At 45.0% G+C, this 16,590-nt stretch overlaps 1 protein-coding gene and 1 long non-coding RNA gene across 5 annotated transcripts in view; one reads left to right on the plus strand and one right to left on the minus strand.

Annotated features, from left to right (window-relative positions):
- The window catches only part of LOC137624408 (uncharacterized), a 220,541-nt gene extending 204,371 nt beyond the window's left edge, over window positions 1-16,170 (plus strand). Inside the window, exons 3-4 of the long non-coding RNA XR_011040726.1 lie at window positions 13,317-13,411; window positions 16,033-16,170. This is a non-coding gene — a long non-coding RNA (uncharacterized lncRNA). The remainder of the gene's footprint in view (window positions 1-13,316; window positions 13,412-16,032) is intronic.
- The window catches only part of LOC137624405 (discoidin domain-containing receptor 2-like), a 128,319-nt gene continuing 126,307 nt past the window's right edge, over window positions 14,579-16,590 (minus strand). Inside the window, exon 14 of one of the 4 annotated variants that reach the window (XM_068355147.1) lies at window positions 14,579-16,332. In XM_068355147.1, the coding sequence (XP_068211248.1) occupies window positions 16,183-16,332 (150 nt within the window). In that variant the 3' untranslated portion in view covers window positions 14,579-16,182. The remainder of the gene's footprint in view (window positions 16,333-16,590) is intronic. The other 3 variants (XM_068355146.1, XM_068355148.1, XM_068355149.1) reach the window with 3 other exon arrangements.

Raw genomic sequence — 16,590 nt, forward strand, 5'->3', positions numbered from 1 at the left:
GCCATCACTGCATCTCACGAGGTGTAGTGCCATCAATGTCTCTCACGAGGTGTAGTGCCATCACTGCATCTCTCGAGGTGTAGCCATCAATGCATCTCACGAGGTGTAGCCATCAATGCATCTCACGAGGTGTAGTGCCATCAATGCATCTCACGAGGTGTAGAGCCATCACTGCATCTCACGAGGTGTAGTGCCATCAATGTCTCTCACGAGGTGTAGTGCCATCAATGCATCTCACCGAGGTGTAGTGCCATCAATGCATCTCACGAGGTGTAGTGCCATCACTGCATCTCACGAGGTGTAGAGCCATCACTGCATCTCACGAGGTGTAGCCATCAATGCATCTCACCGAGGTGTAGTGCCATCAATGCATCTCACGAGGTGTAGTGCCATCAATGCATCTCACCGAGGTGTAGTGCATCAATGCATCTCACCGAGGTGTAGAGCCATCACTGCATCTCTCGAGGTGTAGAGCCATCACTGCATCTCACGAGGTGTAGCCATCAATGCATCTCACGAGGTGTAGTGCCATCACTGCATCTCTCGAGGTATAGAGCCATCACTGCATCTCACGAGGTGTAGAGCCATCACTGCATCTCACGAGGTGTAGCCATCAATGCATCTCACCGAGGTGTAGTGCCATCAATGCATCTCACGAGGTGTAGTGCCATCAATGCATCTCACGAGGTGTAGTGCCATCAATGCATCTCACGAGGTGTAGTGCCATCACTGCATCTCACGAGGTGTAGAGCCATCACTGCATCTCACGAGGTGTAGAGCCATCACTGCATCTCACGAGGTGTAGAGCCATCACTGCATCTCACGAGGTGTAGTGCCATCACTGCATCTCACGAGGTGTAGAGCCTTCACTGCATCTCACGAGGTGTAGAGCCATCACTGCATCTCACGAGGTGTAGCCATGACTGCATCTCACCGAGGTGTAGTGCCATCAATGCATCTCACCGAGGTGTAGTGCCATCAATGCATCTCACGAGGTGTAGTGCCATCAATGCATCTCACCGAGGTGTAGATACTGCATCTCTCGAGGTGTAGAGCCATCACTGCATCTCACGAGGTGTAGCCATCAATGCATCTCACGAGGTGTAGTGCCATCACTGCATCTCTCGAGGTGTAGAGCCATCACTGCATCTCACGAGGTGTAGCCATCAATGCATCTCACCGAGGTGTAGTGCCATCAATGCATCTCACGAGGTGTAGTGCCATCAATGCATCTCACGAGGTGTAGTGCCATCAATGCATCTCACGAGGTGTAGTGCCATCACTGCATCTCACGAGGTGTAGAGCCATCACTGCATCTCACGAGGTGTAGAGCCATCACTGCATCTCACGAGGTGTAGTGCCATCACTGCATCTCACGAGGTGTAGAGCCTTCACTGCATCTCACGAGGTGTAGAGCCATCACTGCATCTCACGAGGTGTAGAGCCATCACTGCATCTCACGAGGTGTAGCCATGACTGCATCTCACCGAGGTGTAGTGCCATCAATGCATCTCACCGAGGTGTAGTGCCATCAATGCATCTCACGAGGTGTAGTGCCATCAATGCATCTCACCGAGGTGTAGATACTGCATCTCTCGAGGTGTAGAGCCATCACTGCATCTCACGAGGTGTAGTGCCATCACTGCATCTCACGAGGTGTAGAGCCATCACTGCATCTCACGAGGTGTAGAGCCATCACTGCATCTCACGAGGTGTAGTGCCATCACTGCATCTCACGAGGTGTAGAGCCTTCACTGCATCTCACGAGGTGTAGAGCCATCACTGCATCTCACGAGGTGTAGCCATGACTGCATCTCACCGAGGTGTAGTGCCATCAATGCATCTCACCGAGGTGTAGTGCCATCAATGCATCTCACGAGGTGTAGTGCCATCAATGCATCTCACCGAGGTGTAGATACTGCATCTCTCGAGGTGTAGAGCCATCACTGCATCTCACGAGGTGTAGCCATCAATGCATCTCACGAGGTGTAGTGCCATCACTGCATCTCTCGAGGTGTAGAGCCATCACTGCATCTCACGAGGTGTAGAGCCATCACTGCATCTCACGAGGTGTAGCCATCAATGCATCTCACCGAGGTGTAGTGCCATCAATGCATCTCACAAGGTGTAGAGCCATCAATGCATCTCACGAGGTGTAGTGCCATCACTGCATCTCACGAGGTGTAGAGCCATCACTGCATCTCACGAGGTGTAGAGCCATCACTGCATCTTACGAGGTGTAGAGCCATCACTGCATCTCACGAGGTGTAGCCATCAATGCATCTCACCGAGGTGTAGAGCCATCAATGCATCTCACGAGGTGTAGTGCCATCACTGCATCTCACGAGGTGTAGAGCCATCACTGCATCTCACGAGGTGTAGAGCCATCACTGCATCTCACGAGGTGTAGAGCCATCAATGCATCTCACCGAGGTGTAGAGCCATCAATGCATCCCACCGAGGTGTAGAGCCATCAATGCATCCCACCGAGGTGTAGAGCCATCAATGCATCCCACCGAGGTGTAGAGCCATCACTGCATCTCACCGAGGTGTAGAGCCATCACTGCATCTCACGAGGTGTAGAGCCATCACTGCATCTCACCGAGGTGTAGAGCCATCACTGCATCTCACGAGGTGTAGAGCCATCACTGCATCTCACGAGGTGTAGAGCCATCACTGCATCTCACGAGGTGTAGTGCCATCAATGCATCTCACGAGGTGTAGTGCCATCAATGCATCTCACGAGGTGTAGTGCCATCAATGCATCTCACCGAGGTGTAGAGCCATCAATGCATCTCACGAGGTGTAGTGCCATCACTGCATCTCACGAGGTGTAGAGCCATCAATGCATCTCACGAGGTGTAGTGCCATCACTGCATCTCACGAGGTGTAGAGCCATCACTGCATCTCACGAGGTGTAGAGCCATCAATGCATCTCACCGAGGTGTAGTGCCATCGATGCATCTCACCGAGGTGTAGTGCCATCGATGCATCTCACGAGGTGTAGAGCCATCGATGCATCTCACGAGGTCTAGAGCCATCAATGCATCTCACGAGGTGTAGAGCCATCACTGCATCTCACGAGGTGTAGAGCCATCAATGCATCTCACGAGGTGTAGAGCCATCACTGCATCTCACGAGGTGTAGTGCCATCAATGCATCTCACGAGGTGTAGAGCCATCAATGCATCTCACCGAGGTGTAGTGCCATCACTGCATCTCACGAGGTGTAGAGCCATCACTGCATCTCACGAGGTGTAGAGCCATCACTGCATCTCACGAGGTGTAGAGCCATCACTGCATCTCACGAGGTGTAGAGCCATCACTGCATCTCACGAGGTGTAGTGCCATCAATGCATCTCACGAGGTGTAGTGCCATCAATGCATCTCACGAGGTGTAGTGCCATCAATGCATCTCACCGAGGTGTAGTGCCATCACTGCATCTCACGAGGTGTAGAGCCATCACTGCATCTCACGAGGTGTAGAGCCATCACTGCATCTCACGAGGTGTAGAGCCATCACTGCATCTCACGAGGTGTAGTGCCATCACTGCATCTCACGAGGTGTAGAGCCATCACTGCATCTCACGAGGTGTAGAGCCATCACTGCATCTCACGAGGTGTAGAGCCATCACTGCATCTCACGAGGTGTAGAGCCATCACTGCATCTCACGAGGTGTAGAGCCATCACTGCATCTCACGAGGTGTAGAGCCATCACTGCATCTCACGAGGTGTAGAGCCATCACTGCATCTCACGAGGTGTAGAGCCATCACTGCATCTCACGAGGTGTAGAGCCATCACTGCATCTCACGAGGTGTAGAGCCATCACTGCATCTCACGAGGTGTAGAGCCATCACTGCATCTCACGAGGTGTAGAGCCTTCACTGCATCTCACGAGGTGTAGTGCCATCAATGCATCTCACCGAGGTGTAGTGCCATCAATGCATCTCACCGAGGTGTAGTGCCATCAATGCATCTCACCGAGGTGTAGAGCCATCACTGCATCTCTCGAGGTGTAGAGCCATCACTGCATCTCACGAGGTGTAGCCATCAATGCATCTCACGAGGTGTAGTGCCATCACTGCATCTCTCGAGGTGTAGAGCCATCACTGCATCTCACGAGGTGTAGAGCCATCACTGCATCTCACGAGGTGTAGAGCCATCACTGCATCTCACGAGGTGTGGCCATCAATGCATCTCACCGAGGTGTAGTGCCATCAATGCATCTCACGAAGTGTAGTGCCATCAATGCATCTCACGAGGTGTAGTGCCATCACTGCATCTCACGAAGTGTAGAGCCATCACTGCATCTCACGAGGTGTAGAGCCATCACTGCATCTCACGAGGTGTAGAGCCATCACTGCATCTCACAAGTTGTAGCCATCAATGCGTCTCACCGAGGTGTATTGCCATCAATGCATCTCACCGAGGTGTAGTGCCATCAATGCATCTCACCGAGGTGTAGTGCCATCAATGCATCTCACGAGGTGTAGTGCCATCAATGCATCTCACCGAGGTGTAGTGCCATCAATGCATCTCACCGAGGTGTAGTGCCATCAATGCATCTCACGAGGTGTAGTGCCATCACTGCATCTCACGAGGTGTAGAGCCATCACTGCATCTCACGAGGTGTAGAGCCATCACTGCATCTCACGAGGTGTAGTGCCATCAATGTCTCTCACGAGGTGTAGTGCCATCAATGCATCTCACCGAGGTGTAGAGCCATCACTGCATCTCACGAGGTGTAGAGCCATCACTGCATCTCACGAGGTGTAGTGCCATCAATGTCTCTCACGAGGTGTAGTGCCATCACTGCATCTCACGAGGTGTAGTGCCATCACTGCATCTCTCGAGGTGTAGCCATCAATGCATCTCACGAGGTGTAGCCATCAATGCATCTCACGAGGTGTAGTGCCATCACTGCATCTCACGAGGTGTAGAGCCATCAATGCATCTCACGAGGTGTAGAGCCATCACTGCATCTCACGAGGTGTAGTGCCATCAATGTCTCTCACGAGGTGTAGTGCCATCAATGCATCTCACCGAGGTGTAGTGCCATCAATGCATCTCACGAGGTGTAGTGCCATCACTGCATCTCACGAGGTGTAGAGCCATCACTGCATCTCACGAGGTGTAGCCATCAATGCATCTCACCGAGGTGTAGTGCCATCAATGCATCTCACGAGGTGTAGTGCCATCAATGCATCTCACCGAGGTGTAGTGCATCAATGCATCTCACCGAGGTGTAGAGCCATCACTGCATCTCTCGAGGTGTAGAGCCATCACTGCATCTCACGAGGTGTAGCCATCAATGCATCTCACGAGGTGTAGTGCCATCACTGCATCTCTCGAGGTATAGAGCCATCACTGCATCTCACGAGGTGTAGAGCCATCACTGCATCTCACGAGGTGTAGCCATCAATGCATCTCACCGAGGTGTAGTGCCATCAATGCATCTCACGAGGTGTAGTGCCATCAATGCATCTCACGAGGTGTAGTGCCATCAATGCATCTCACGAGGTGTAGTGCCATCAATGCATCTCACGAGGTGTAGTGCCATCACTGCATCTCACGAGGTGTAGAGCCATCACTGCATCTCACGAGGTGTAGAGCCATCACTGCATCTCACGAGGTGTAGAGCCATCACTGCATCTCACGAGGTGTAGTGCCATCACTGCATCTCACGAGGTGTAGAGCCTTCACTGCATCTCACGAGGTGTAGAGCCATCACTGCATCTCACGAGGTGTAGCCATGACTGCATCTCACCGAGGTGTAGTGCCATCAATGCATCTCACCGAGGTGTAGTGCCATCAATGCATCTCACGAGGTGTAGTGCCATCAATGCATCTCACCGAGGTGTAGATACTGCATCTCTCGAGGTGTAGAGCCATCACTGCATCTCACGAGGTGTAGCCATCAATGCATCTCACGAGGTGTAGTGCCATCACTGCATCTCTCGAGGTGTAGAGCCATCACTGCATCTCACGAGGTGTAGCCATCAATGCATCTCACCGAGGTGTAGTGCCATCAATGCATCTCACGAGGTGTAGTGCCATCAATGCATCTCACGAGGTGTAGTGCCATCAATGCATCTCACGAGGTGTAGTGCCATCACTGCATCTCACGAGGTGTAGAGCCATCACTGCATCTCACGAGGTGTAGAGCCATCACTGCATCTCACGAGGTGTAGTGCCATCACTGCATCTCACGAGGTGTAGAGCCTTCACTGCATCTCACGAGGTGTAGAGCCATCACTGCATCTCACGAGGTGTAGAGCCATCACTGCATCTCACGAGGTGTAGCCATGACTGCATCTCACCGAGGTGTAGTGCCATCAATGCATCTCACCGAGGTGTAGTGCCATCAATGCATCTTACGAGGTGTAGTGCCATCAATGCATCTCACCGAGGTGTAGATACTGCATCTCTCGAGGTGTAGAGCCATCACTGCATCTCACGAGGTGTAGTGCCATCACTGCATCTCACGAGGTGTAGAGCCATCACTGCATCTCACGAGGTGTAGAGCCATCACTGCATCTCACGAGGTGTAGTGCCATCACTGCATCTCACGAGGTGTAGAGCCTTCACTGCATCTCACGAGGTGTAGAGCCATCACTGCATCTCACGAGGTGTAGCCATGACTGCATCTCACCGAGGTGTAGTGCCATCAATGCATCTCACCGAGGTGTAGTGCCATCAATGCATCTCACGAGGTGTAGTGCCATCAATGCATCTCACCGAGGTGTAGATACTGCATCTCTCGAGGTGTAGAGCCATCACTGCATCTCACGAGGTGTAGCCATCAATGCATCTCACGAGGTGTAGTGCCATCACTGCATCTCTCGAGGTGTAGAGCCATCACTGCATCTCACGAGGTGTAGAGCCATCACTGCATCTCACGAGGTGTAGCCATCACTGCATCTCACGAGGTGTAGCCATCAATGCATCTCACCGAGGTGTAGTGCCATCAATGCATCTCACAAGGTGTAGAGCCATCAATGCATCTCACGAGGTGTAGTGCCATCACTGCATCTCATGAGGTGTAGAGCCATCACTGCATCTCACGAGGTGTAGAGCCATCACTGCATCTCACGAGGTGTAGAGCCATCACTGCATCTCACGAGGTGTAGCCATCAATGCATCTCACCGAGGTGTAGAGCCATCAATGCATCTCACGAGGTGTAGTGCCATCACTGCATCTCACGAGGTGTAGAGTCATCACTGCATCTCACGAGGTGTAGAGCCATCACTGCATCTCACGAGGTGTAGAGCCATCAATGCATCTCACCGAGGTGTAGAGCCATCAATGCATCCCACCGAGGTGTAGAGCCATCACTGCATCTCACCGAGGTGTAGAGCCATCACTGCATCTCACGAGGTGTAGAGCCATCACTGCATCTCACCGAGGTGTAGAGCCATCACTGCATCTCACGAGGTGTAGAGCCATCACTGCATCTCACGAGGTGTAGAGCCATCACTGCATCTCACGAGGTGTAGTGCCATCAATGCATCTCACGAGGTGTAGTGCCATCAATGCATCTCACGAGGTGTAGTGCCATCAATGCATCTCACCGAGGTGTAGAGCCATCAATGCATCTCACGAGGTGTAGTGCCATCACTGCATCTCACGAGGTGTAGAGCCATCAATGCATCTCACGAGGTGTAGTGCCATCACTGCATCTCACGAGGTGTAGAGCCATCACTGCATCTCACGAGGTGTAGAGCCATCAATGCATCTCACCGAGGTGTAGTGCCATCAATGCATCTCACCGAGGTGTAGTGCCATCGATGCATCTCACGAGGTGTAGAGCCATCGATGCATCTCACGAGGTCTAGAGCCATCGATGCGTCTCACGAGGTGTAGCCATCAATGCATCTCACCGAGGTGTAGTGCCATCAATGCATCTCACGAGGTGTAGTGCCATCAATGCATCTCACGAGGTGTAGTGCCATCAATGCATCTCACGAGGTGTAGTGCCATCACTGCATCTCACGAGGTGTAGAGCCATCACTGCATCTCACGAGGTGTAGAGCCATCACTGCATCTCACGAGGTGTAGTGCCATCACTGCATCTCACGAGGTGTAGAGCCTTCACTGCATCTCACGAGGTGTAGAGCCATCACTGCATCTCACGAGGTGTAGAGCCATCACTGCATCTCACGAGGTGTAGCCATGACTGCATCTCACCGAGGTGTAGTGCCATCAATGCATCTCACCGAGGTGTAGTGCCATCAATGCATCTCACGAGGTGTAGTGCCATCAATGCATCTCACCGAGGTGTAGATACTGCATCTCTCGAGGTGTAGAGCCATCACTGCATCTCACGAGGTGTAGTGCCATCACTGCATCTCACGAGGTGTAGAGCCATCACTGCATCTCACGAGGTGTAGAGCCATCACTGCATCTCACGAGGTGTAGTGCCATCACTGCATCTCACGAGGTGTAGAGCCTTCACTGCATCTCACGAGGTGTAGAGCCATCACTGCATCTCACGAGGTGTAGCCATGACTGCATCTCACCGAGGTGTAGTGCCATCAATGCATCTCACCGAGGTGTAGTGCCATCAATGCATCTCACGAGGTGTAGTGCCATCAATGCATCTCACCGAGGTGTAGATACTGCATCTCTCGAGGTGTAGAGCCATCACTGCATCTCACGAGGTGTAGCCATCAATGCATCTCACGAGGTGTAGTGCCATCACTGCATCTCTCGAGGTGTAGAGCCATCACTGCATCTCACGAGGTGTAGAGCCATCACTGCATCTCACGAGGTGTAGCCATCAATGCATCTCACCGAGGTGTAGTGCCATCAATGCATCTCACAAGGTGTAGAGCCATCAATGCATCTCACGAGGTGTAGTGCCATCACTGCATCTCACGAGGTGTAGAGCCATCACTGCATCTCACGAGGTGTAGAGCCATCACTGCATCTTACGAGGTGTAGAGCCATCACTGCATCTCACGAGGTGTAGCCATCAATGCATCTCACCGAGGTGTAGAGCCATCAATGCATCTCACGAGGTGTAGTGCCATCACTGCATCTCACGAGGTGTAGAGCCATCACTGCATCTCACGAGGTGTAGAGCCATCACTGCATCTCACGAGGTGTAGAGCCATCAATGCATCTCACCGAGGTGTAGAGCCATCAATGCATCCCACCGAGGTGTAGAGCCATCAATGCATCCCACCGAGGTGTAGAGCCATCAATGCATCCCACCGAGGTGTAGAGCCATCACTGCATCTCACCGAGGTGTAGAGCCATCACTGCATCTCACGAGGTGTAGAGCCATCACTGCATCTCACCGAGGTGTAGAGCCATCACTGCATCTCACGAGGTGTAGAGCCATCACTGCATCTCACGAGGTGTAGAGCCATCACTGCATCTCACGAGGTGTAGTGCCATCAATGCATCTCACGAGGTGTAGTGCCATCAATGCATCTCACGAGGTGTAGTGCCATCAATGCATCTCACCGAGGTGTAGAGCCATCAATGCATCTCACGAGGTGTAGTGCCATCACTGCATCTCACGAGGTGTAGAGCCATCAATGCATCTCACGAGGTGTAGTGCCATCACTGCATCTCACGAGGTGTAGAGCCATCACTGCATCTCACGAGGTGTAGAGCCATCAATGCATCTCACCGAGGTGTAGTGCCATCAATGCATCTCACCGAGGTGTAGTGCCATCGATGCATCTCACGAGGTGTAGAGCCATCGATGCATCTCACGAGGTCTAGAGCCATCGATGCGTCTCACGAGGTGTAGAGCCATCGATGCGTCTCACCGAGGTGTAGTGCCATCAATGCGTCTCACCGAGGTGTAGAGCCATCAATGCATCTCACGAGGTGTAGAGCCATCAATGCATCTCACGAGGTGTAGAGCCATCAATGCATCTCACCGAGGTGTAGTGCCATCAATGCGTCTCACCGAGGTGTAGAGCCATCAATGCGTCTCACGAGGTGTAGAGCCATCAATGCATCTCAGGAGGTGTAGAGCCATCAATGCATCTCACGAGGTGTAGTGCCATCAATGCTTCTCACGAGGTGTAGAGCCATCAATGCATCTCAGGAGGTGTAGTGCCATCAATGCATCTCACGAGGTGTAGAGCCATCAATGCATCTCAGGAGGTGTAGTGCCATCAATGCATCTCAGGAGGTGTAGTGCCATCAATGCATCTCACGAGGTGTAGAGCCATCAATGCATCTCACGAGGTGTAGTGCCATCAATGCATCTCACGAGGTGTAGTGCCATCAATGCATCTCACGAGGTGTAGAGCCATCAATGCATCCCGCGAGGTGTAGTGCCATCAATGCATCTCACGAGGTGTAGAGCCATCAATGCATCTCGCGAGGTGTAGCCATCAATGCATCTCGCGAGGTGTAGAGCCATCAATGCATCTCGCGAGGTGTAGAGCCATCAATGTATCACACAAGGTGCACTTTGGGCCTTTCTTTCCATCCAACCTTTTAGCATTTGCTTCACAGGGTAGCTGAGGGGTACTTTAGTTCATTTTTTCGTCCTTTTAGATATTTAATTTCTTTGACTTTCATGATAGTAGAGCATTTTATTGTTTCTCGCGGTAATGAAAACAACACTACTTTTGAATAAGGGAAATCATCTTGCTCCAGTTTAAAACTTTTTGGACTATAATTCTCCCTCAGTTATTTCTCGGCTTGATATTATTTCCAGACTTTATAAATTTACATTAATTAGACATTTCGAGGAGCTTGTTAACAACACAAAACCTTTGACCTCATCCTCTCAAAATCGGACCAACAAGTACAAAATAATGGGTTTCTTTACGTTTTTCATACAATGAAGTTACTGTAATGGACTGGATAGTGATATGGCTCTACAGGCATTTTTATATTGTATTATAAATGTTTTCGTAGTCACGATTAACAAATTATGTCGAAACTTTGGGAGATTTTTAGGCTAAATTTCCATTTATATTTTATAAAATTACATGCGAGTTAACATAAATATCGATTTTTTAGTTTAAATATTTCATTTAATTTTGGTGATTTTTTTATTTCTTATTATGATGTACTATGTACTATGCAGCCTACTGTACTGTAACTCTTATCTGGTTTCCCACATACATTAAAATTACCTTTCTCTCGACAATGAGAATAATAGGGCATATTTTAAGGAGCAAGACAAAAAAAAGCCTCATTACAAAAATATCATAGTTTATTTCTAACATGTATATACAGTCAATTCGCACACTTCAGTAGCAATATCGAAAATGATGCAAGGACACCATAGTAATGCAGGCACAACAAAATGAGATATGTCTTACAAATCACAATAACACACCTCCATGATTTTTTTACTTCTTATTTATCAAGAGTTTATTTATACATATGTAGTCGATATATGCTTTGCTAGATTTTCCAGAAGTCTCGTGTTTGAAATATTCCAAGATGGTTCAGAGATTCCGAAAGGAAAACTTTTTAAATTTTTATCCATTCATCTTTGAGCTTATTTTTCTCGCATATATTTGAGCTTTTGGTGAAAATATAGAATTTAATATTTTCAATTATAATACTTGATAGGCCGTTTATGGCGTCTCCAGACACAACACGGACATTGGAAAGTAGCATTGCATTTTTTTTACTACATATTTATATTTGTATAAAAAAAAAATCACTTCCACTTACATGTTACATGTCACCATAAATAAGAGAGCAATTTAAAAAACCTCAAGTGGCCATTACAGAGAGAGAGAAAATCTTATTGATAAGGGTATCTATATCAGTCATAGACCTCCCTATATCAGGATTGAGATTGCTTTAAGGTTATTTATAACATTTCTCCTAATTCCCATTAAAGTTTTAAATACAGTTCCACGACCAAACCCAATACAAAATATATGACGCGACCAAGTTTTGCAAACAGTCAATTTGTCCATAAAACTTCTCTCTCTCTGTTACTTGGCTAAAGTTGCTGCCTTCACTCATATAATGAAAAATTTCTCTCTTAATATTCTCATAAATACTGGAATAGAAAAGATTTGCTTGTCATAAAATGTCTTCTAGTAAGAAATAGGATACCATCCTTTTTGGCTAAAGGCTTGTTAAGTTAGTTTTTGAAGCTTTGCATTATACAAAATATCATCTTCAGCAAATTTCCTCTTGAAAAGTCTTTGACTATACAATGAAGATAAAAAACTTATCCTCTGAAATCTGGTTTCAAAAATCCATAAAAAATAAATTTCTTGAAAGGCACAACACAGATGTTCGTCATATACATATAGTATTTACTATATGTAGTTGGAAGAGTAAATAACGGTTTAAAAGAGAGATTGACTTTCATTATATGAATGAAGCAAAACTTTGTTATTTTTGAGTACACAAATTGCATCATCAGGTGTCCATCATTTGGCACACACTGACATGCCAACATTACTTTAGAAAGAAAAAAAAAGATTGACCAATCTTGCAAATATATATATTATCATTCGAAGGCTGCAAGATATATTTATATATATTTATAGTGTTGTAGTAAGTGTTTCATTAATTATTGCAACACAACGCATTGCTTTGTGAAGGAGTATATTTGAAGGATTATTATTAGAAATCAATAAATTAATACAGTAATTTTACAATGAAACAAAACAACCATTTTCTTGTCCAGAAGTGGAAAAAATATTATTTCTGGACAGTTGTAATACACTCACACCTAGTGTGGGTACATATTCCTTGCTAACAGTGAAAGTATTTTTCCCCTGGAAGTGATGAATTCACATCCAACAGAAGAAACACTTTCTCTATTGGCAGGGTTGAAGTATAACAACTAGCATTGAAACATTTTTCCCCCTTGGATATAATTAAAATTTCCCCCCACCAGGAGTGAAAACCTATTTTTAGGGAATTGGAAAAGGTTTCATTCCCATATTTTTAAACATCAACTCTCATCTAATTTGAATGAATTTCCATCCTTCTTAGAAATTTATTTTTCTGCTATGAGTGAGGAGTATTTTCATCATACAATAGAAAATTTTGTCACACTTAAACAATGCATAACTCTATCCATTAGTAGTGAAGCAGCTTCCCTTGACGATTGTCTCTTGAGAAATATGATCTTGTGATGATCACACTTGTAGGTTTCTCTTCGTACCACATCATTTGACTACTGTCTTTATTAATTGAAAACTTATGAATGAAGAGATCAGGCATATATTTCCTTCTTTTTCAATATGAAAATACTGTATACACTCCAAGGTAACACAAGCATTAACAGGTTAAGGATATATTACGAGAGTTATGGTATTTCCAGAAATAATTTTGCTAATTAGTTCTTATTTCTTTCAGGTGAGGTCCATCACTTTTTCAAGTAAATAAAAAAAACAGGAAGCAGTTGAAGCAAGAAAACAATTAGCAGTTGACTTCATAAAATGACAGTTATGGTAGGTACTGTTTATCTAGGTATTCATGTTATTCATGATGTCCCCTTAAGTTGTAGCAGTAAATTTATATGGGAAAGGTGATGAGGAGAATTTCTATTACCGGTGTCATAACATACACATATAGGAGAGGGTAACTTTGTTAATAGGTTCTTTGTCAACCATTTATGCACACAGTTCATCATACATAAAAACAAAAAGTATGTGCCAGTATGAAATCTGCGTCAAGGGAATTAACCATATCGGAGTCCTATGAATTGCTTAGGAAAAAGACATAGATATATAAATACTGAGGAAATAAATAACACCTAATTTTGCTACATACATGATCTGGAATTTCCTAATGGTGGAATTATCATAATTTTTTTTTATTTGCCCTGCATCAGATTATACAATACTGTTTAAACCCAGACGATGATAAATGTTTGTTAAGCAATGTGACAGTGACTACATTAAATGACTCATGTCAGTTTAGGAGTGATAAACTCCCATCGCTACATTGGAAAAACTTTCTTCATCAATTGCTGCTAGTCTAATATCAAACCAGCTTCTGGTCTAAGCTAATCCAATGGACTTCGACATGCTCAGTGGTAATGAGCTTAACCTCAATCGCAGTATCATTCAGTAAGTTTAGTTTTATCACAGGAAACATTAAGTTATAGCATTCGTAGTTTATCATGTTTACATCTAATTCTAATAATAATAATAATTAATAGCATGTCACGGGTGTCCACTCTATCAACAAATGAGTTTTATTCTTTGTTATTAAGATATGAAACATCTAGTATATATACAGGCCTAACAATGCCTATTGCCCTTATACACTGTTAATGAAGGAAGGTGCAAAGTAATATGGGTATTTGGCATTTGCCATTCTCAGAGGGAAAGTTCTTCATACTAAAAAAGTTTTTAAGTATAAAATATTTTACAATCTTGTATTCATCTTGGCAAAGTCATATTCAAATACAAGTAATTTTTTTTTATTTCTCTTAAAATCAAGAATAAATTGGAGCACTTAAATTAATTTTATGCCCTGTCAATTGCAACTTTGCATTTCAGATGTTTATTTCTAGTCATTTTAGCAGTAGAAGTCCCTTGAAGAAGTTTAAACACCACATTAAAGCATAAGGTGAGGTGCATCGAACCTCAGTAACACAAGTTTTTATTGAGTTCATTTGTTCAGGGGTAATCTGGCCCTCTAACAATGGTATTAGTAGTAGTAGTAGTAGTAGTAGTAGCAGCAGCAGCAGCAGAAGTAGTAATAGTGGTGGTAGAAGTCATAGTAATAATTGCAGTGGTGGTGCCAGTAATAGTTGCTGTGGTAATGAGTAGTAGTAGTAGTAGTGGTAGATACAGATGTAGAAGAATTAGTACTGTACTGTTTGAGGCATTTCTAGTGTCAACTAATATGACACAGTGACACTTGCTCATATTTATAAGAGATAAGTGCCTTTTATTATAGTAAAGTATACTGTTAGGTAACACAGTACATTAGGATATCAATTGCCCTCTTATATAAAATCTGTGACCAAATTAATCTCTTGAATAACAAAAAATATATGTTGTATGTACAGTAGCTTCCAATAATAAAATCTTTAATGAAAGAAAAAAAAAATAAAAAACATTTCATGCTCAAATGTAGTATATATGCTATTATGCATCTATGAGCCTTACACTAGGACACAAATGAAACATGAAACCTTCTTTGAATCATGAAGAATTCCATCTTTAATTGTTAAAAAGTCCATCTAATGACATACTTCCTTGGTTTATACCCAACACGTAATAAGTAATAGGCAGTTATGAGTGTGGTCATGACTAGCGCAGTTAAAAGATTGAAAATGCAACTGTAAAACTGTCTGATATGTACAGTAATAAAATTTATACAAACATACATACAAGTATATATATACACAAAATCTGAAGCATTATGGTTTTATGTAAAGAAGCATAAAGTTTACCATTTTCGAGCATGACTAAAAAATCGTGTTTTAGTATGCAGAATATAACATATGTACAAGAAGACTATTCCTTTGTTTGTTTTACATTAATTGTTCCTCTCACCGTTTTAAATTCTTAACGGAGCTTTGTGAAACTGCTATATTTTCATTACTATAGTGAACCACCTACTGTATACTTTATACTTTTCCTTCAGTAATTATTACTTGTAACGACTAGATTATTCGGTTTATAAAATTCTTCAATGTATAGCAATACTATATCTCCCATTCCTTGAACACTTTTTATTTTACAATTTATATAAAATGTACACTGCAGTACAATATTTTCTAAACAATGTACATAGTCAATAATAGAATACCAGTACATTCATTGTATTCCAGGAACACAACATATTACTGACAAGCATGAAGTTACAGAAGTCCTGTCATCTACCTCAGGGGGAGATTCCCTAAAAAGGCGTTATAGAAGGCTGGGGAAGAAGTCATCCATTGTGAAATCTATATTATTCGACACTCAAAATAAATTTTCTATTACTGTCTGAGTTGTCTACCTTCTTGGGAAGAAAACATGAGTTTTTTGTTGCAGAGGCAGACGTCTCCTTCAAAGCTGTTGCAGACTCCCCTCAATGCTGGCAAACCACCATTTATTTCTTCCTCTTCCAGGTTCTGAATGTCACCCTCGGAGAGCGTGTGCGTCCCCCTCAACTGCGGAACCGTCCGCCTTCGTTGCAGGCACATATCCAAGCCAAAGTTGGTGTAGGAGGACCTCCTGGAGATTGGCGCACACGCCCTCTGGAGGTTCTCCAGCAGACCTCAGGTAACAGGAGAATAACCTAAATTCTTACGCTGCAGGAACATGTGGATCTCCCGGAAGGTGGGCCGGTCAGCATCAGAGCGTTTCCAACATTCACGCATCAAGTCATATATTTCCTTAGGGCAGTTGGCTGGCTGGGGAAGCAGTACCTGAAAAAAGTAAATTACAGTAGCCATAAACTTGTTAATATTGTAATGGTTACATGTGCATAAAGATTTAGATATTCAGGTATCTGTGTGAACCAGCATATGCTCTGGAACTATAAATGCATAAAAAAAAAAAACGAGATTGATGCTTACAAATTAGTTGAAATTTTTTCACTAAAAGATTGAAAAATAGTCCCTCAGACATCTTTATGCAGTTTTTAATAGTTGCCATTAATTTCTTTAAGCATATCTTGATAGTAT

This window comes from Palaemon carinicauda, chromosome 31 (assembly GCF_036898095.1).
Source record: "Palaemon carinicauda isolate YSFRI2023 chromosome 31, ASM3689809v2, whole genome shotgun sequence".
In the NCBI taxonomy this organism is placed as follows: domain Eukaryota; kingdom Metazoa; phylum Arthropoda; class Malacostraca; order Decapoda; family Palaemonidae; genus Palaemon; species Palaemon carinicauda.